At 42.9% G+C, this 21,685-nt stretch overlaps 1 protein-coding gene and 1 long non-coding RNA gene across 3 annotated transcripts; both read right to left on the bottom strand.

Moving 5' to 3' along the window:
• Nucleotides 1-13,365: 13,365 nt before the first annotated feature.
• LOC119342006 lies at nt 13,366-14,833 on the bottom strand. 2 transcript variants are annotated; one of them, XR_005165357.1, is made up of 4 exons: nt 14,730-14,833; nt 14,472-14,660; nt 14,251-14,359; nt 13,366-13,403 (listed from the first exon to the last, which is right to left on the bottom strand). It is a non-coding gene; the product is annotated as an uncharacterized LOC119342006 (long non-coding RNA). The 2 variants fall into 2 exon arrangements; XR_005165356.1 differs by having other exon boundaries at nt 14,472-14,793.
• A 5,440-nt stretch (nt 14,834-20,273) lies between these two features.
• On the bottom strand, nt 20,274-21,203 carry LOC119341441 (chitinase 8-like). The gene is made up of 2 exons (XM_037613313.1): nt 20,945-21,203; nt 20,274-20,833 (listed from the first exon to the last, which is right to left on the bottom strand). The coding sequence occupies exons 1-2, from the start codon at nt 21,195-21,197 to the stop codon at nt 20,367-20,369; spliced, it is 720 nt and encodes a 239-aa protein (XP_037469210.1). The 5' UTR covers nt 21,198-21,203; the 3' UTR covers nt 20,274-20,366.
• Nucleotides 21,204-21,685: the final 482 nt, after the last annotated feature.

The raw sequence follows: 21,685 nt of genomic DNA, 5'->3' as shown, positions 1-21,685 counted from the left end.
AACGAGATCCAGATACAATGTTCATGCTCAAAGCTGGCACTAAATAACAATTATTGAGGTTTAAAACTAATCTCGTAGGTAAATGTAGAGGTAGCGTGCCCACGGCGATCACATCGACCTTGGAACCATTCCCGACGCGCATCGTCACCTCGTCCTTCGCCAGTCTCCGCTTATTCCGCAGCTCCTGTTTTGAGTTACAAATATGAGCAACCGCACCGGTATCAAATACCCAGGAGCTACTATGAGTACTGGTAAGGTACACATCAATTACATGTATATCACATATACCTTTGGTGTTGCCGGCCTTCTTGTTCGCTAAGTACTTGGGGCAGTTCCGCTTCCAGTGTCCGCTTCCCTTGCAATAAAAGCACTCAGTCTCAGGTTTGGATCCATGCTTTGGCTTCTCCCCGGCAACTGGCTTACGAGGCGCGGCAACTCCCTTGTTGTCCTTCTTGAAGTTCTTCTTGCCCTTGCCTTTCTTGAAACTAGTGGTTTTATTGACCATTAACACTTGATGTTCCTTTTTGATCTCCACCTCCGCTGATTTCAGCATTGTATATACCTTAGGAATGGTTTTCACCATCACCTGCATATTGAAATTCATTACAAAGCTCTTGTAGCTAGGTGGGAGCGACTGGAGGATTCCGTCGACCACCGCGTCATCCGGGAGATTAAATCCCAGTTGAGATAAGCGGTTGTGCAACCCAAACATTTTGAGTATGTGCTTGCTGACAGAACCATTCTCCTCCATCTTACAACTATAGAACTTGTCGGAGACTTCATATCTCTCGACCCGGGCGTGAGCTTGGAAAACCATTTTCAGCTCTTGGAACATCTCATATGCTCTGTGCTGCTCAAAACGCTTTTGGAGCCCCGGTTCTAAGCTGTAAAGCACGCCGCACTGAACCAGGGAGTAATCATCACTACACGACTGCCAGGCGTTCATAATGTCTTGAGTTGCTGGGAAAACGGGTGCTTCACCTAGCGGTGCATCTAGGACATATGCTTTCTTGGCAGCTATGAGGATGATCCTCAAGTTCTGGACCCAGTCCGTATAGTTGCTGCCACCGTCTTTCAGCTTGGTTTTCTCTAGGAACATGTTGAAGTTGAGGGCAACATTAGCGTGGGCCATTTGATCTACAAGACATATTGCCAAGATTTTAGACTAAGTTCATGATAATTAATTTCATCTAATCAAATTTTATAATGAACACCCACTCAGATAGACATCCCTCTAGTCATCTAAGTGATACATGATCCGAGTCAACTAGGCCGTGTCCGATCATCATGTGAGACGGACTAGTCCTCATCAGTGAACATCTTCATGTTGATCGTATCTTCTATACGACTCACGTTTGACCTTTCGGTCTATTGTGTTCCGAGGCCATGTCTGTACATGCTAGGCTCGTCAAGTCAACCTAAGTGTTTTTGCATGTGTAAATCTGCCTTACACCCGTTGTAGTTGAACGTTAGAATCTATCACACCCGATCATCACGTGGTGCTTCGAAACAACGAACTTTCGCAATGGCGCACAATTAGGGGGAACACTTTCTTGAAATTATTATGAGGGATCATCTTATTTACTACCGTCGTTCTAAGCAAACAAGATGCAAAAACATGATAAACATCACATGCAATCAAAGAGTGACATGATATGGCCAATATCATTTTGCTCCTTTTGATCTCCATCTTTGGGGCGCCATGATCATCATCGTCACCGGCATGACACCATGATCTCCATCATCGTGTCTTCATGAAGTTGTCACGCCAATGATTACTTCTACTACTATGGCTAATGGTTTAGCAATGAAGTAAAGTAATTACATGGCGTTATTCAATGACACGCAGGTCATACAAAAAATAAAGACAACTCCTATGGCTCCTGCCGGTTGTCATACTCATCGACATGCAAGTCGTGATTCCTATTACAAGAACATGATCAATCTCATACATCACATATATTTCATTCATCACATCCTTTTGGCCATATCACATCACAAGGCATATGCTGCAAAAACAAGTTAGACATCCTATAATTGTTGTTGCATGTTTTTACGTGGCTGCAATAGGGTTCTAGCAAGAACGTTTCTTACCTATGCCAAAACCACAACGTGATATGCCAATTTCTATTTACCCTTCATAAGGACCCTTTTCATCGAATGCGATCCGACTAAAGTGGGAGAGACAGACACCCGCTAGCCACCTTATGCAACTAGTGCATGTCAGTCGGTGGAACCTATCTCACGTAAGCGTATGTGTAAGGTCGGTCCGGGCCGCTTCATCCCACGATGCCGCCGAAACAAGATAAGACTAGTAGTGGCAAGTAAATTGACAAAATCGACGCCCACAACAATCTTGTGTTCTACTCGTGCATAGAAACTACGCATAGACCTAGCTCATGATGCCACTGTTGGGGAACGTTGTAGAAAATAAAAAATTTCTACGCATCACCAAGATCAATCTATGGAGTCATCTAGCAACGAGAGAGAGAAGCGTTCAAGAGAATGGGGTTGATGGAGTCGTACTCGTCGTGATCCAAATCACCGATGATCCTAGCGCTGAACGGACGGCACCTCCTAGTTCAACACACGTACAGTTGGGAGAGACATCTCCTCCTTCTTGATCCAACAAGGGGGGAGGAGAGGTTGATGGAGATCCAACAGCACGACGGCGTGGTGGTGGAAGCAACGGGGATCTTGGCATGGCTTCGCCAATCTCAGCGAGAGGGAGAGGTGTTATGGTGGGAAGAGGGAGGCGCCAGGGGCTTGGGTGCGCAGCCCTCCCTCCCCCCTCTTTATATAGGGGCCCTGGGGGGCGCCGGCCCCCTAGATATCCAATCTCAAGGGTGGGGGGCGGCGTCCAAGGGGGGGACTTGCCCCCCAAGTCAGGTGGGGCGCCCCCACCCCCAGGGTTTCCAACCCTAGGCACAGAAGGAGGCCCAAAGGGGGTGCACCAGCCCACCAGGGGCTGGTTCCCTTCCCACTTCAGCCCATGGGGCCCTCCGGTATAGGTGGCTCCACCCGATGGACCCCCGGGACCCTTTCGGTGGTCCCGGTACAATACAGGTGACCCCCAAAACTTTTCCGGTGGCCGAACTGGACTTCCTATATACAAATCTTCACCTCCAGACCATTCCGGAATTCCCCGTGACGTACGGGATCTCATTCGGGACTCCGAACAACTTTCGGGTTACCGCATACTAATAACTCTACAACCCTAGCGCCACCGAACCTTAAGTGTGTAGACCCTACGGGTTCGGGAATCACGCAGACATGACCGAGATATCTCTCCAGCCAATAACCAACAGCGGGATCTGGATACCCATGTTGGCTCCAACATGTTCCATGATGATCTCATCGAATGAACCATGATGTCGAGGATTCAAGTAATCCCGTATACAATTCCCTCTGTCAATCGGTACGTTACTTGCCCGAGATTCGATCGTCAGCATCCCAATACCTCGTTCAATCTCGTTACCGGCAAGTCACTTTACTCGTACCGCAATCCATGATCCCGTGACCAACCACTTGGTCACATTGAACTCATTATGATGGTGCATTACCGAGTGGGCCCAGAGAAACCTCTCCGTCATACGGAGTGACAAATCCCAGTCTCGATACGTGTCAACCCAACAGACGCTTTCGGAGATACCTGTAGTATACCTTTATAGCCACCCAGTTACGTTGTGACGTTTGGTACACCCAAAGCACTCTTACGGTATCCGGGAGTTACACGATCTCATGGTCTAAGGAAATGATACTTGACATTAGAAAAGCTCTAGCAAACGAACTACAAGATCTTGTGCTATGCTTGGGATTGGGTCTTGTCAATCACATCATTCTCCCAATGATGTGATCCCGTTATCAATGACATTCAATGTCTATGGTCAGGAAACCGTAACCATCCATTGATAACGAGCTAGTCAACTAGAGGCTCACTAGGGACATTTTGTGGTCTATGTATTCACCCATGTATTACGATTTCTGGATAATACAATTATAGCATGAACAATAGACAATTATCATGAACAAGGAAATATAATAATAACCATTTTATTATTGCCTCTAGGGCATATTTCCAACACACAAATGGTATTGCAATAATGGAAAATGAGGCCTAGGGTGCATACTTTCACTAGTGCAATCTCTCAATAATGCTAACATAGTTGGATCATATGATTATCCCAGAGAGTGCAATCAAGAATCACTTCCGAGTTCCTATTAGGGGAGAACAAGAGATAGAAATTGTTTGTAGGGTACGAAACCACCTCAAAGCTATTCTTTCCAATCATTCTATCCTAGAGTTCGTACTAAAATAACAGCAAGCTATTCTTTCCGATCGATCTAATCAAGAGTTCGTACTAAAATAACACCATATATGATGCATATCAACAAGCTCTAATGTCACCTAGATACCCCAATGTCACCGCGAGTACCCATGAGTTAATTATACGATATGTATCAAAGAATTTCAGATTCATAATACTCATTCCACAAAGAACTACAAGGAGACCCCAAAGTTTCAATCGGAGAAAAGATAATAAAAACGTGCATCAACCCCTATGCATAGATTACCCCAAAGTCACCTCGGGAATTCACAAGTTGAGTGCCATAACATATATCAGGTGAATCAAAATAATACCCCATTGTCACCATGTGTATTCATATGCAAGACATATATCATGTGTTCTCAGATCTGAAAATTCAATCCGACAAGACAAAACTTCAAAGGGTAAAGACTCAATTCATCACAACAAGTGTAGAGAGGGGAGAAACATCATATGATCCATCTATGTTAACAAAGCCCATGATACATCAAGATCATGACATCTCAAGATCGCGTGCGAGAGAGATTAAACACATAGCTACTGGTACAAACCCTCAGCCCCGAGGATGGACTACTTCCTCCACATCGTGGTGGCCGCCGGGATGATAAAGATGGCCAGTGGAGATGATTCCCCCACTCCAGCAGGGTGTCGGAACGGGGTCCTGATTGGTTGTCGGTGACTACAGAGCCTTGCGGCGGCGGAACTTCCGATCTAGGGTCTCCCCGAAGGTTTTCGGAATATTTGGGAATTTATAGGGCGAAGAAGGGGTACGGGAGGCCACTGAGGTGGGAAAACCCACCAGGGCGTGCCTGGGGGCCCAGGCGTGCCCTGGTGGGTTGTGCCCCCCTCGGGACACCCCCTAGGTGCTGGTCTGGCCCAATGGTTCTCTTCTGGTCCAAAAAAATCCACAAAAAGTTTCGCGGTGTTTGGAGAACTTTCATTTATGCACAAAAAACAATACCACGGTAGTTCTGCTAAAAACAGCGTCAGTTCGGGTTAGTTCTATGCAAATCATACCAAAACCATATAAAATTATTGTAAACATGGCATGAATACTTCATAAATTATAGATATGTTGGAGACGTATCAGCATCCCCAAGCTTAATTCCTACTCGTCCTCGAGTAGGTAAATGATAAAAGAAATAATTTATGAAGTGTGAATGCTAGCAAAGTGCACAAGTTTGTTCAACAACAATTTCAATCACTTTCCTAGCATCATAACATCAATTCTTTCTTATAAAACTTCTCATGTTATAGTAGCAACCAATTCACATGTTAAGGTTCAAACAATGAATTCTCTTGAAACTCAACAACCTATGTTCTCAGTCACCAAGCAATTGTAATTCAACTTATTCAACAGAGTCTAAGTAAGAGCTCCACATACTCAACCGTCATATAGTCTTCTATGATTGCTAACACTCACCGCATACACATGAGCAAAACATTTCAACCGTACACATAGAAAGATAGGGGTTTATAATTTCGCATCCCAACGTACTCACCTCAAGGGTGATGTCAACAATAATAACTCATGCTACCCATATCCAACTGGATATATGTGCATAGATCTTTCCTCACCACATGATGCTTGCCAAAGTAGAAAAATAAAAAGGAATAGAGGGAAAAACATTGACTCTTGCATGAAAGTAAATACATAGAAGTAAAAGATAGGCCCTTCGCAGAGGGAAGCAGAGGTTACCATGCGCTTATTTGTTTGTATGCTCAATCCCGTAGTGCAAAAGATTGTCACATTATATTGCCCCTTATGATAGCAACCTTTGTTATGCAATCTTTCGCTTTTATTCTTTGCCATCACAAGTTCGTACAATGCTCAATTTTCTGTTACACTAAATGATCTAACACTTTTAGAAGCAATTTTTATTACCTTATTGCACCGATGACAACTTACTTGAAGGATCTTGCTCAATTCTTAGGTAGGTATGGTGGACTGTTGAAAATAAGAGTTGGGTTTAAGGTTTTTTTTGGATGCACAAGTAGTATCTCTACTTGGTGCGTAATTTTTGGCTAGCAAAGATGGGGGCAAGCACTACATGTTGAAGGATCTATGGCAATATAACTTCTATGTGAATATGAACAAACATAGATCATTACGTTGTCTTCCTTGTCCAACTTCAACAATTTTCGCATATTATATTTTGATGGGGGCTCACAATCACAAAAGATTTCCAAGATAGTGTATTTGCATGTGAAAGTTCTCTTCCTTCTACTAATCATTCATGAATTGCTTGTATGACCAATATTGTGATTGTCAAGCTTCAAAAGCTTTCACTTTCTAAACCCAATTTGAAGCCACTACTAGGCATGATATGAACATGTAATTTCAACTTCATGATATTCAATTCATTCAACAATTTACTCATAGGGTATAAGTGAAGCACAAGAGTAATGACAAGCTACTCCAAAAAGGTATAAGTGAACATCAAGCGAGTAGTTATGTAAACGGGTAGCTATTTGAGGACTCTCTTTTATTTAAAACTCTCAGATCTAAGTAATTTTTTAAAACAGCAAGAAAAAAATAACATTCTAAGAATAGCACACATCATGTGAAGAAGCAAAAACTTAGGCTCAACCGATACTAACCGATAATTGTTAAAGAAGAAAGGTGGGATGCCTATCGGGGCATCCCCAAGCATAGATGCTTGAGACTTCTTGGAATATTAACTTGGGATGCCTTGGGAATCCACAAGCTTGAGCTTTTGTGTCTCCTTAATTCCTCTCATATCACTGTTTCCCTAAATCTCAAAAACTTCATCCACACAAAACTCAACAGGAACTCGTGAGATAAGTTAATATAAATTAGTGCAAAACCTTATCATTCTCTGTTGTAGAAAATTACTAAAATTATTATTCAACATTTCATACTAAATGCCTCTGCATATTTAATACTCCTATCCTCAAATAGAATCATTAAACAAGCAAACATATGCAAACAATGCAAACATAACAGCAATCTGCCAAAACAGTACAGTCTGTAAAGAATGCAATATTCACCATACTTCCCAAACTCAAAAAATTCTGAAACAATTACCACACTTTAGGAGATTTATCAGAGATTATTTTTCAAAAAGTTTCAGCATTTCATCACATTCTGAATTTTCTAGGGAATTTTTGCAACAACGATAAACTTTCTGTTTTGAAACAGCAACATGTATACTTGCAAAATAAGCATGGCAAAGGCTATCATTGCCACTTATATTGAAATGAAAGATGCATAACATTATTCTAAATAACATAAATCAAATCCTAACAAAATAAAATGACCCTCCAAGCAAAACTCATATCATGTGACAAATAAAAATATAGTCTCAAGTAAGGTTATCGATAATGTTGGAGACGAAAGAGGGGATGCCTTCTAGGGCATCCCCAAGCTTAGTTACTTGGATCTTCCTTGAATATTACCTTGGGAGTGCCTTGGGCATCCCCAAGCTTAGCTTATTGTCACTCCTTATTCTCCTCATATCGATATCTCACCCAAAACTTGAAAACTTCAATCACAAAAAACATAACGGAACTTTGTGAGATAGATTAGTATGATAAAGAGCAAAACATTTCACTCTGGTACTGTCAAAGACAAGATTCATAATTGTTTCCACACAATTCCTACTGTAGCATATCATTTCCACAATTTATATTGAGCAATATAAGCCATAGAAACAAGGAAACAAGCAAACTATGCATTAAAATCAGAATCTGTCAAAAACAGAATAGTCTGTAGTAATCTGTACTCAGACCATACTTCTGCTACTCCAAAAATTATGAAAAAATTAGTACCACGTGAGAAATTTGTATACTAATCTTCTGCAAAAAGAATCAACTCAAAAGAACTCTTCTGTTAAAAATGAGAGTTATTTTTGCGAGTGCAAAAGTTTCTGTTTTTCAGCAAGATCAAATCAACCATCACCCAACATGATCCCAAAGGCTTTACTTGGCACTTTATTGAAACAAAGACAATAAAACATGATTACTACAGTAGCCTAATCATGTGAACCCACAAAAACAGTAGGTAAAAGTGTTGGGTTGCCTCACAACAAGCGCCATTCTTTAATGCCTTTTAGCTAGGCATGATTATTTCAATGATGCTCGCATAAAAGATAAGAAATGAAACATGAAAAAGAGCATCATGAATCACATGGCAAGCACATTTAAGCCTAACACACTTCCTATGCATAGAGATTTTGTGAGCAAATAATTCATGGGAACAAGAATCAACAAGCATAGGAAGGCAAAACATGCATAACTTGAAAACTTTCAACACAAAGAAAGGGAACTTGATATTACCGAGATATGTAAAAGCATATGTTCCTCTCTCATAATAATTTTCAGTAGCATCATGAAGAAATTCAACCATATAACCATCACATAAAGCATTCTTTTCATGACGCATAAGCATAGAAAACTTATTACTCTCCACATAAGCAAATTTCTTCTCAACAATAGTAGTGGGAGCAAACTCAACAAAATAACTATCATGAGAGTGAAAATTAAAATCATGATGACAAGTTTCATGGTTATCATTACTCCTTATAGCATACATGTCATCACCATAGTCATCATAGATAGCAACCTTGTTATCATGGTCAATTGAGGCCTCATCCAAAATGGTGGATTCATCACTAAATAAAGTCATGACCTCTCCAAATCCACTTTCATCATTATAATTATCATAAATAGGAGGCATGCTATCATCATAATAATTTATCTCACCAAACTTGGGGGACTGAAAATATCATCTTCATCAAACATAGCATCCCCAAGCTTGTAGATTTGCATATCATTAACATCATGGATATTCAAAGAATTCATACTAACAACATTGCCATCATGCTCATCATGCATGCCAATCATTTTATTAAATTCTTCTTCTATCAATTGAGCACAATTTTCCGAACCATATAGATGATCAATAATATGACGCAACCTCAATTCCATTTTTTTATAGTTTTCTTTTTATAAACCAAACTAGCGATAAACCAAGAAACTAAAAGATTCGATTGCAAGATCTAAAGATATACCTTCATGTACTCACCTCCCCGGCAACGGCGCCAGAAAAGAGCTTGATGTCTACTACGAAACTTTATTCTTGTAGACTTGCGTTGGGCCTCCAAGCGTAGAGTTTTGTAAGACAGTAGCAATTTTTCCTCAAGTGGATGACATAAGGTTTATCAATCCGTGGGAGGTATAGGATGAAGATAGTCTCTCTCAAGCAATGCAATCAAATAGAAGAAATCTCTTGTGTCCCCAACACACCCAATACAATGGCAAGTTGTATAGGTGCACTAGTTCGGCGAAGAGATGGTGATAAAAGTGTAGTATGGATAGTAGATATGAGTTTTTGCAGTGCGAACAATAAAAACCAGCAAGATAGTAAATAGTAAAACATAGCACAAACGATATTGCAATAATGGAAAATGAGGCCTAGGATGCATACTTTCACTAGTGCAATCTCTCAACAATGCTAACATAGTTGGATCATGTGATTATCCCTCAAAGTGCAACAAAAAATCACTTCTGAGTTCCTATTAGCGGAGAACAAAAGATATAAATTGTTTGTAGGGTACGAAACCACCTCAAAGCTATTCTTACCGATCAATCTATCCTAGAGTTCGTACTAAACTAACAACAAGATATTCTTTTCGATCGGTCTAATCAAGAGTTCGTACTAAAATAACACCATATGATGCATATCAACCAACTCTAATGTCACCTAGATACCCCAATGTCACCGTGAGTACCCATGAGTTAATTATACGATATGTATCAAACAATTTCAGATTCATAATACTCAATCCACACAAAGAACTACAAGGAGACCCCAAAGTTTCTATCGGAGAAAAGATAATAAAAACATGCATCAACCCCTATGCATAGATTACCCCAAAGTCAGCTCGGGAATCCGCAAGTTGAGTGCCATAACATATATCAAGTGAATCAAAATAATACCCCATTGTCACCACGGGTATTCAAATGCAAGACATATATCATGTGTTCTCAGATCTGAAAATTCAATTCTACAAGACAAAACTTTAAAGGGTAAAGACTCAATTCATCACAACAAGTGTAGAGAGGGGAGAAACATCAGATGCTCCATCTATGTTAACAAAGCCCATGATACATCAAGATCGTGTCATCTCAAGATCGCGCGCGAGAGAGATTAGACACATAGCTACTGGTTCAAACCCTCAGACCAGAGGATGGACTACTTCCTCCTCATCATGGTGGCCGCCGGGATGATGAAGATGGCCACCGGAGATGATCCCCCCCCCTCCGACAGGGTGACGAAATGGGGTCCCGATTGGTTTTTGGTGGCTACAGAGCCTTGCGGCGGTGGAACTTCCGATCTAGGGTCTCCTCTAGGGTTTTTGGAATATTTGGGAATTTATAGGGCAAAGAAGGGGTAAGGGAGGCCACCGAGGTGGGCATAACCCACCAGGGTCCAGGCGCGCCCTGGTGGGTTGCGTCCCCTCGGGACACCCCCCCTAGGTGCTGCTCTGGCCTAATGGTTCTCTTCTGGTCCAAAAAAATCCACAAAAAGTTTCGCGGTGTTTGGAGAACTTTCATTTCTGCACAAAAAAACAACACCACAGTAGTTGTGCTGAAAACAGCGTCAGTCCGGGTTAGTTCCATGCAAATCATACCATAAAATTACTGTAAACATGGCATGAATACTTCATAAATTATAGATACGTTGGAGACGTATCAATGAGCGTGCTGAGAAGAAGCTCGTCGGAGACCTTCTCACCGAGGTCACACGGTTCGTCGACAAGCTTCTTGAGGCGCATGCAATAGTCGTCAATGGACGAGTCGTGCTGCTGACACCCAAAGAACTAGCAGTGTAAGAAAACCTTGCGCTGGAGCGCGTTGTCGGTGAAGAGGCCTTGAGCTTGGTCTAGACGGCGTGAGCATCATCCTCGGCGGAGACCACTGTGTGGAAGAGGTCCTTTGAGATGGTGGTGTAGAACCAACGGATGACTGTGGCGTCAATGGTCATCCACTCTTCATCGTTCTCCATGAACCGGGAGTCCACGGAGCCATCAACGTGATCTCGGAGATTGTACTCATGGAACACAAGGGAGAAATACATCTTCCAGGCATAGTAGGTGGAGGTGAGGTGATCGAGGATGGAGGGAACCCGACCGAGGATATTGAGATGGCGGATGAGAACGGGGTCGGGGCCGGCGAACAGGTTGGTGCGAGTGGTGCGGGTGTGGAGGCGGAGGAACCGGGGGACTCCATGCGGCGCGGGAGGAGGGATGGTGCGGCGCGGCTCGGGAGAAGGGGAGGTGCGGTGGCTACGGGTGGCGGCGGCTTGGGGTGGCGGCGCGGCTTGGTTAGGGTTAGGGGAGAGGGAACGAAAGTAGGTAGGGGGAAGGAGGCGGCTGCTGGACACTAGCGGTGGCGTGGGAGACGCGGCGGCAGCGGTGGCGGCGGCGGCGACGTCGATGGAGATCGCGGCAGCGACGACAGGGTTTAGGGTTAGGATCGTAGGTATGATACCATGTTGAGAGAGATTACTTTGGCAATGCAACTCGATGTATTGATCGGTGCATAACACACGTATATATGGGTATACAAAATGGGCCTCAATCTCAACTCTAAAATGACTAGGAGGTGGGCCAAAATATACAATATACATGCACAACCATATATTCAACATGGAAGACCAAGGGCATAAAGATCAATGGAGTGCTCTTTGCTGGAAGGGGTTTCCAGGAGGCGTTGGAAGTAGTTCCTCGCAATAGAATACACGCCCTTCGTAGTTGTGGCTTTGATCGGCCCATCCTTTAGCCTAAACAGATGGTTCTGCCGCCGTCGATGACTCACAAACAGCCAGAAGTATTGGGTGTCGGCCTCGCCATCCTTCAACCAGCTTATGCGCGATTTCTGACGAGCAATGGTGCGCTGGAGGGAGGCCAGGCCGAGCGTCTTTTTCTTGAGCTCTCGCCTCAGCCATGTTTCGGCATCTGAAGATGGCACGTGTCCATGACGTGGTCGAGATGGAGAATCACCTCATTGGCCAGCAGCAGCCACTCTTTGATAATGCTGATGCGAGCTTGGCTCCACTTGGTGAGGGCTTTGGCCGTGGCTTTGAGCCGGAGAAAAAGATCCACAAAGGGGTCCGCTTCGGGTGGAGGAGCATCCAAGCAGCATGCACCGTCTCCTCGGATCCTGGGATAGATGACCAGAAGGTTTGGAAGTGGAATCACGACTTTATGTGGAAGGACACGTTGGTTTGGAAGATCGGGTAGTGATCCGAGAAGGAGGAAGCCAGAGCTTGCAAGAGGTGATCGTGTGGCTGTCATCCCAATCCGCCGTGAAAAACCATCTGTCGATCTTGACTAGGGTGGGCACTCGGTGTTCGTTGCTCCAAGTATAGCGGCGGCCGATCAAGCTGGGCTCTTTGAGCTCTAGAATCCCAATGCACACCCACGAAATATGTTGTGTCGTGCATTTTTTGGACTAGTGACAATTCTCATGACAAATTCACTTTTTGCCTCATCTATCTGGTCTCAAAAGGCCCACAAAATATGCTCTCTCAGTTCGTTATTTAGACCGGTGATGATACTTTATTTTATGGACGTGTCTAGGGAGCAGCCGGCTGCTCCCTAGCGTTCCCTGGCAGCCCTCCCAAAATAGTAATTTTCTGTCCCTCCTATCCAAAATAGGAAAGTACCTGGCCCCCGCTCCTGATTCCTTGCAACCAACCATCGAGCCGCGGAACTCACCTGATCCTCCCTCCCCCACGTGTTTCCCTCCTCCACCCCCCTGGGCGTCTCCTTTTCTCCCCACCAAATCGCCCAGCCCCATCTTCTTCTCTCTCCCAAGCCACAAAGGGACAACTCCAAGATCCAGAAAACTCTCCACAATCCTCCAATGGTGGTTGGTTTAGGATTTGTTCTCCAGGCAACTCATATTGACTAAGGGTAGAAGAAGCATAGAAAAAGGTCAGATTTAGCTTTCACTTTTCCCCATGGTTGTGTGCTTCTTTCATCCCTGTCCCCTGGGTTACTGAAGAACACACGACTCCCTTTCTCTTTCCCCATGATCTGTATAAGGCTGTAGTTTGAAAAAAATGTGTAAGAGCATTGTACTGGATGAAAAAACAGAAATACAAAGTTGCACAGGTGCTGTTAATTGCTGCAAATGTTAGATTTTTTGCCTAATTGCTTTGATGGGTTTGTTGTTCTGCTTAATAAGTTGGTAGAAACACAAGTATGTTTACTGGTAAAGCAAGTTGCTTGGCCTGTTTTGAGCAACTGTAGATCGTAAGCAAGGTGTGTGTGTAGATGTTTCGACAAGCTTCAAGCCCTGTTTGGACAAATCCAGGAGTGTTGTGCAACGACTGGTTGTTTTAAGCAAGTTAAGTGTTATGGTTAGGCAACTTACATGTTAAGATTAAGCAAAAAGGGTGGGGAGTCAATGTAAAAAAGGGCTAGTTGAAGGAAAATAATGGTAGGCAAGTTTGAGGGTTTGTTTGGGCAAAATTAGGACAAATGTGAAGCAAGAAATACCGGTATGGTTATTATGAAGCAAAACTACAGATGTTTTTAGCCAGTTAAGTGCTATGTTTTAGGCAACATGCATGTTATGTTTAAGCAAAGGACGAAAATGGTGTGTAAAAAAACTGCTTGCAAGAAAACAATGGCAGGCAAATTTTTAGGGCTTGTTTTGTGCAAATTCAGTAGTATTGTGAATCAAACATGAAACTGGCATGTGTATTCTTCTGAAGCAAATTTTCATGTGTTTTCGGCAACTTTGGTGATATGTTTAGGCAACTTACATGTCATGATTAAGCAAGAAAGGAATGAATGTAAAAAAAGCTGGTTGAAGAAAAATAATGTTAGGCAAGAAAGGATTACTACTATGCAACAATTGTTTGCATATAGAGATGGATTTATGGTACCTGGTGTCAGAAATTGACTGAAAGTGACTTGAGCTTGGCCTTGTTGAACAGGTACAAGAAGTTTATTCAGCTTGAAAAGCCTTGCAGGCGATGCCCTGTTTCTCTTATCCTAAAAGAAAAATACAACAACAGATGAAACATGTGTATTTCCTGGACAGTTAGGCAACTTGACAGCAGAACTTGGGCAAATGTTGATGAAAAGTGAAGCGACTGTATATTACCTCGTTAGATCCGGTCTTTTGACGTTTTGATTTTGGTGGTTGTTCCACAGCAGTGTTTTTCTCAACATTTTCATCACCATCTGTGGAAACACTCGGATTGTTGTTGATGTCTAGCGGACGTTTGCCACGAGCAGCAATCTCCTTTCTTCCCCGATGCTGGTACCCAATAAAGGGTGTGCTTCTCTAGCCCTGCAAAAAGAACACGCAACGAGTTAAAAGAACACACAACAAGTTTATTGAATCTTTTTTCTGACACACCTCTTGATGATATTCAATAGCATGCGAGGGATCAGCATCACGATTAACTGCATGATGATCTTCTTGAATGCCCTTTTTGCTTGATCCATCCATTAGTTCCTACTACACAAAACGAAAAAGAGTGCATTCAGATGACTTTCTAGATATTGTCTGTCGGATACTGGCAACTCACATACCAATTCCAAGCAAGTAAAACCAAAAAACCAGGCAAATAGCCTTCCAATGCGCACCAAAAACTAACAAAAACAGCACTCATCCGAGGCCTCCAATACTGAACTTGCTTACGCATGATGCTTTCGAGATATTTTTTACTAAGTTGCCACGCATTCACATCACATGATACATAACTTGGAAAACTCATGATCATCCAGCCTTAGCGAAAAAAAGGGGCGGTGGAAACTACTAAGTCCACGCATATTTACCTCATTTTCGCCTGTCCTCCACCGTTTTGGCTTCGATTCCTCCTCTTGCATGATATCCTTGCCTTCTAAATCAGCATCTGGTGCACTGGTATTACTATCTATGTCTGATGGGTGCTTCCCGCGATAGATGATCTCTTTAGTGTGCATACACTTGTAGACAATTACCAGCGTGTTTTGTTGCTGTGGTGGGCATACCTGCGCTGAAAAAAATGATGCTTGTTTGCTTAGTAAAATATAGTCGCATAACTCGAACATGACAACACCACCGCCCCGTCCCACCCCATATTCATCTTGAAAAAACATTAGTAAAAAAAGGAACAACACCGCCCCTGTGCCACCCCTGCCACTTGTTTTATTTCAGCCTGAGAAAAAGCGGTTACCTCTATTTCATCTACACCCTGTTGGGTTGCTTGTGCGACCTGACCGTCACTTTTTTTTGCTTGTCTCAGACATTGTTGATGCTGCAAAAACACAAAAGGATATCAGGGAAATGAAAAAAAAATTATTAGCCACATATACAATTTCTTCTGCTTGATGAAAACTTGTCTGCTTATAGCACTATATTTGCCTGTTTCATGGCTCAAAAACATGCTAGAGCTTGCTGATGTGCCATCCTACCTCAATCCCAAAATCTAAAAATGACTTAAGCAACAAATAAAAAAGTGACAAAACAGACCAGACACCCACACCCCACCCCCTGGTACTCAACACTTTAGCAAACACAATATGAATTACCATGAATTATGGATCACAAAGTCAAGGCAACTCTTATATTGACTTATGGCAAATTTCTACACCAAAAAAATAACCTCACACTGTCACACAACATGAATTAACCTGCCAAAAATCCACATCATATTGGCAACTCAAATTAACATGGGCACTCTTGTCCGAAGACTCCCCAAACTCCACAGCCTCTCTAGATTCGGCAACTCAATTAACGTAGTTAGGCAACCCCTAACAAACTTGAAGCAACTCATCAATCCCACCAACAACAAAAAATCTACACAATCTCGTAGCAACTCAAATTAACATGAGTCAGGCAACTCCTACACAAATCTCAGGCAAAATCCCCAAATCTCCAAGCAACTGAATTAACATGAAAAATAGACATGAGTCAGGCAACTCCTACACAAATCTCAGGCAAATCACATACTCGTTTCGACTGAATTAACACGAGATGCACACAACGGATCCGCCCACTGGGCTCGGAAAAATGTTTGGGAAGGGACAGCAATGAACTAGGGCCTCCCCTCTCTGCGCGCATGATCACCTCTCCCCCTCCCTGTGCCCATGAATCCTAAACGCATCAACGAACTAGGGCCACCCCTAGCCCCGAGCAGAAATGGAATCGTGAAAAAAGGGCGGGGAACAACGTGATTCTTACCTCAGAAACTCCATGGCAAGTCCCCTCGCCGGAAACGCAGCGTCGCCGGCGACCTTCACCCTGCACCCCTTGGCGGACTGGAGACAGAGCACCGCTGCGACCTTCACCCGCTCCACCTCTCTTCTGCAGTCCCCGAGCGCACCACCACAGCCTCTCGCGCCTCCGCCCCCCGCGCGCGCTCAACCACCACCCGCGACCTGTGCGGCAGCCGGCGGGCGCTCCAATTTCTGCGGCGGCGATGCAACCCACGACGGCCAAGCGAGATGTGCGGGGAAGAAGGGATTGGGGGAACAACACCGAGGAGTGGGTGTAGTGGTGGGCCCTCCCCAGGTTGATGGTTGTCGTAAGAAGGACGCCGAGCCGACAAATCTTCTCCGACAAAAAAACCCCTGGGTCACGATCCCGCGTGCGTGTTGCGATCGGACGGCTCTCAGGGTGTGTGCTCGCGCGAGCAAATGAGCACCCGACCACTTTTTAGGATTTAGGTTATTTTATTATATGACTCGTCCTTGTTGTCTATGATCATTTTGTAGACCGGCAATGATGTTTTATTTTATTTTTTGACTCATCCGACCGATCTCCAAGGGAATGTTGCTGTTTTGGGACGTTTTTTTAGGACCAGCGAGTCAGCGACGATCGTCACAACATTTCCTTTTATGACTAGTCATGCCTGTTTTATAGGCTATGGCCCATAAAGTATCCCACCAAATATGCTATCTAACGTAAGTTTCATGTTTGTTTCAAAAAATAGAGTTTCGTGAACCGCGCAGCAACAGTCCCCCGCCGCCGCCAGGAATTTTTGGTCCCCTCGCCTATGGCTGCCATCTTGGCGCCGCGAGGTGGGGGGGGGCCTCGCATCCTGAAGATTCACGTTTTTCGTCAACGTCTAGTGATCTTCGTATTTTGTGAGAATAAAAGTACTCTCGTTGTTTTGGCGGTGCCATGAGATTAGAGAATTTTCTGTCCTCGCAGATCAGATTATTCGAATCGGATGAGTTTACATTGATGTGTCAAGCTTTTCTTGGGGGGGTTTGATTCTTTGTGGATGTGAAATCTTTTATCGACACCATGGTGAAGATGTCGTGATTCTATGGCCCGCACTCTAGAGGATCATTCCTGGCCCAAGTACGTCCATCGATCAAGGCTTTCCATTTTTTTGGATGGGCGACTTAAGGCGTTTTCAAAAAACATTATTGCTAATGTTCGTGTGGGTGAAAGATGGACAAAATTGTTGCTCCAGTCAAATTACTGCCTCATACCGAAGTCTTTGGAGTTTTTTTTCTAGAGGAGACTGATACCGCGAAGAAGGTGCTTCAAAGAGATTTCATTGTAATTCTTTGTTTTAGGAGTTACTTTGTATTTTTCTTGGATCTTAGATCGAAATCATTGTATCTGTAATCTATTATATAATTAAAATATAAGTCAAACAGGACACCACGTTCATCCACATATATTGAATTATCTCAACCTTTGATTTTAGAGATGAACGACTAAGATTTAAAGATGTAAACGTTACATATAAATATTGTGTATAAACCTTTTTTTGAAACATAGGAAGTCTGTCACGTATATGTTTTTTTAGCACTCACGTACATGTTTTATGATAGAAAAGTGCAAAGCGTAATTACGTCGGCAAGGAGACTTCCAAGTTTACAGCCCCATAGTACGTGCAATTAAGAAGGCATGTGACCTATTCCAGTTTGGATTCTAATAGGACAAGAATTTGACATATATCACGTATAGGACAACGAGACGTACAAGAAAAGGTGACCAGCAAGTTTAATGAAGGAACAGTCCCATCAAGTCTTCTTTCTTCCCTCAGATAAAAAAAGTACAGCCCGACCACCCCAGAATAAAAATACGAGCCCGATTAGAATACGGGCCTTAATGTCTCATTTATGAAAAATAACCAGTCCAGACTCCACCAGCTTTAGTGCTTCATGATTTACACTATGGATATATAACAAACTTTTTTAGACAAACTTTTTGTACTAAATAAAAGGAACAGATGTGTTCATACATGGAAAAAGTGGGGAATAGAGATTATCAAGTACATAGTACAAGTTAGATCCAAAATACATACATGTGAACATCTAAGTGAGACCCAAAATACATGCGTGAATAATGTACATGCATGAGTAAACTACACATCCATTTCAAAATACAAGACATATAACTGAACTTGCAGTCAAAGTTTTCATAGTTTGACCACTAATATAATCAACATTATATGGGTTGAATAGGTAAGAATAAAACTATTGTATTGAATGCGAAATTTTTTATTCATATATGCCATTTTTATATTTTTTGAAGTATTACAAATGAAAACCATAGCTGAAATTGTGAATATGAAACTTTAAATATTCAAGTGTGCCATATATTTTGGAACATATAGAACACTATATAATTATATTAGGAGAAGGACACATACAATCATCATGAAAAAACCACAAAAATCTAGGAGAATCTATGAGAGTATCCCAAGTATCTTTGTTTGATGACTTTATCATCACAATAATTGTGTTCAAGGAGACTAAAAGAGCGACGAGCAACAAATCGAGTCAAATTATATATTTGGAAAGAAATGAGGATGACGAGGGAGCGACAAATACAACAATCATGGAGAAGTGGTATAGCTCTAGAATATATATGAATATGCCAATTATGTATGCTGGATGAGTTTGTCTAATTTTTTTACTAATAAATTATGCCTACATTAGGATGATGGCACAACTAAATAATGGATTTACTATTGACACCATAAATACAAACATCAAGATGCAAGTGCCAATAAATTATATTTTCATTCTTGCATTTTTGTACTAAATAATGATGATACATGTTCTTTTTTACAATGGCTGAGATTCAAAAAAGAAATAAGACATGTGAATTCTTTTGTATAAATTAAGTATTTTTCATAAAATATAGTCATGAGTACACAACGTACAAAACACGCTAATGATGAGACAGATGGAGGAAGTTAAAAACATGTTCAAATGTACGACATCAATATTTGATTTAGTTCTTGACAAAAAATATTTATAAATTTCTTAATATCATAAAGAGTTGGAAGAATGTGCTTTGCACAAAATTCTAACATCAGCTGCAATAATGTTTACATTGTCCAACGGAAAAAGTATTAATTTATCAATGATTTACTTGCTATACAAACATTCAATATAGCATATTCATATGAACCTAATGATCAAATTTAGATCTGGAGACATTATAAAAATTAAAAATAGCATGCGAACATATATTTTGAAAATCTAGCCACGCAAATGCGCGGGTCGCACCGCTAGTTGTTATGAGTATGAATAAAATTACAGGTTTTTCTAAAAAAAATATTAGCAATATTAAGATTGCCCCCACTTTTTATTCACTTTATTACTTATATTCTAGACCCTATCCCTATGGTTTATTCTTATGAAATATCATATAAAATAGAAGGTATAAAAAATGGATATAATGAAATTCTTGATTCGATCTAATTTATTTGATTAATGGATCAACACAACCAAACCACCCCATTTTATGAAAAAGAAGGAGCATGGTCTTATTTGTACTCCTAAGTTTTATTTTTCTCATCTGACTGGTCTCGATGGGAAAATCAATGAAAAAATGGGATTTGCATACAGTAAAGAAAGGGCTTCCTATTTACTCAAACTTTTATAGAACTCTGAAGAACAAAATGAATGGTTTAAACTGCGTAACTGTACCGATGGATCTTTATTCCACGATGGCGTATGCCACTTATTAGTCATAATGGAAAGACATAGAATTTAATTGCGTACACTGCGATGTGGTAAGCTAAGCTCAATAGTAAAACTAGGCAGCGAAATTCTTCTGGGAGTAGCAATCGAGGTTGTCGCCGTAGGTGGTGTCGAGCATGTCGCAGTAGCGCTTGTAGTAGGCGATGCGGTCCGCGTTGGGGTCGTTTGGCATCTGGCCCATGCCGCACTCGACCCCGCCGTTGATGATGTTTGTGATGACGCCGTAGCCGGGCAGCCGGCCGGCGGCGTTGTCGGCGTCCGTGGGCGTCCAGTTGCCGAGGATGACGTCGTGGCAGGACGGCTTGGGCGACTGCGCCGTCATCCAGTACCAGAGGGCCGTCTGGAAGGAGACCACCGGGTTGTTGGCCACTATCTCCAGGTTGCTCTCCAGGGGCTGGTTCAGTGCGGCCCCGGCGGCCCTGTAGTTGGACTGCCCTGTCAACTGAATCGGTCCCCGTCCGTAGTAGAGTGGATCGTTCTTGTTTATCTCCTCTATGAACTTGTATCCCCCTTGTGAGCCTCCTGCATACACATACAGCACAAGCACGACCAATCAGAATCGTATATCAACTTACTGGAAGACGTACGTGCGTGCGTTTTGGTGCAGCAAAAAAAGTATGGGTACGCGCGTACCGCCGGTGGTCTCGTGCGAGGTCTGGCCGAAGAAGGCTGCGAGCTCGCGCTTCATAAGTTGGCCGGTGGTGCCGAAATCCGGGAAGGTTTTGGCGGCGGTGATGAAGGCGTCGTACGTATAGAAGGGGTCGCGGTTGGGCAGCATGCTCTCGAACATGGCCTGCGTGATGGTTGAGCCCACGTCCTGGGCCTCGGCGCCGCCCGCCGCCAACGCGAGCAGCAGGATGGCGGCATACACAGCAAGTGGTGACATTCCATCGTGTACGTCGCGCATACTTGTCCACGAAGAAAAAGTCTGGGACGCGGATGCCGTGTCGTGCACACAGCTCCACTGCACACACAGAGACATGAAATTATTCCGGACGTGTTGGCAATACGCGCAAGACTTCCATGCATGCATGGTACAGTACAAACTTCCAGCAGTCGCGCTTTCTGGACCGTGCGCGCGAGGGCAGAGACTGGTCGTGTGGTGCAGTGGCGCGCGCGGGCTGCACCGTATAGCCAGCGTTGGATCGCAAGCCCAGCCGTTGACCCAAAGCGTACTACTGGGGATGAACGACACGCTACGTCAACATCTACTTCCGCTACACGTTGTTCATAACAAACTAGATCTAAATTATTGGCTGTGTCTTCATAAATAGATCTTGGGTGTGATTGTGTAGGCGAAATTTTTGTTTTCCATACACGTATCCCTATAGTGGTAGCAAACATTAAATGCATCTTTACTGGGGATGAACTCTA

This window comes from Triticum dicoccoides, chromosome 7B (assembly GCF_002162155.2).
Source record: "Triticum dicoccoides isolate Atlit2015 ecotype Zavitan chromosome 7B, WEW_v2.0, whole genome shotgun sequence".
NCBI classification, from domain to species: Eukaryota; Viridiplantae; Streptophyta; class Magnoliopsida; order Poales; family Poaceae; genus Triticum; species Triticum dicoccoides.
The sequence above is the reverse complement of the archived record's forward strand: the minus strand, read 5'-3'. Positions and strand labels throughout refer to the sequence as shown.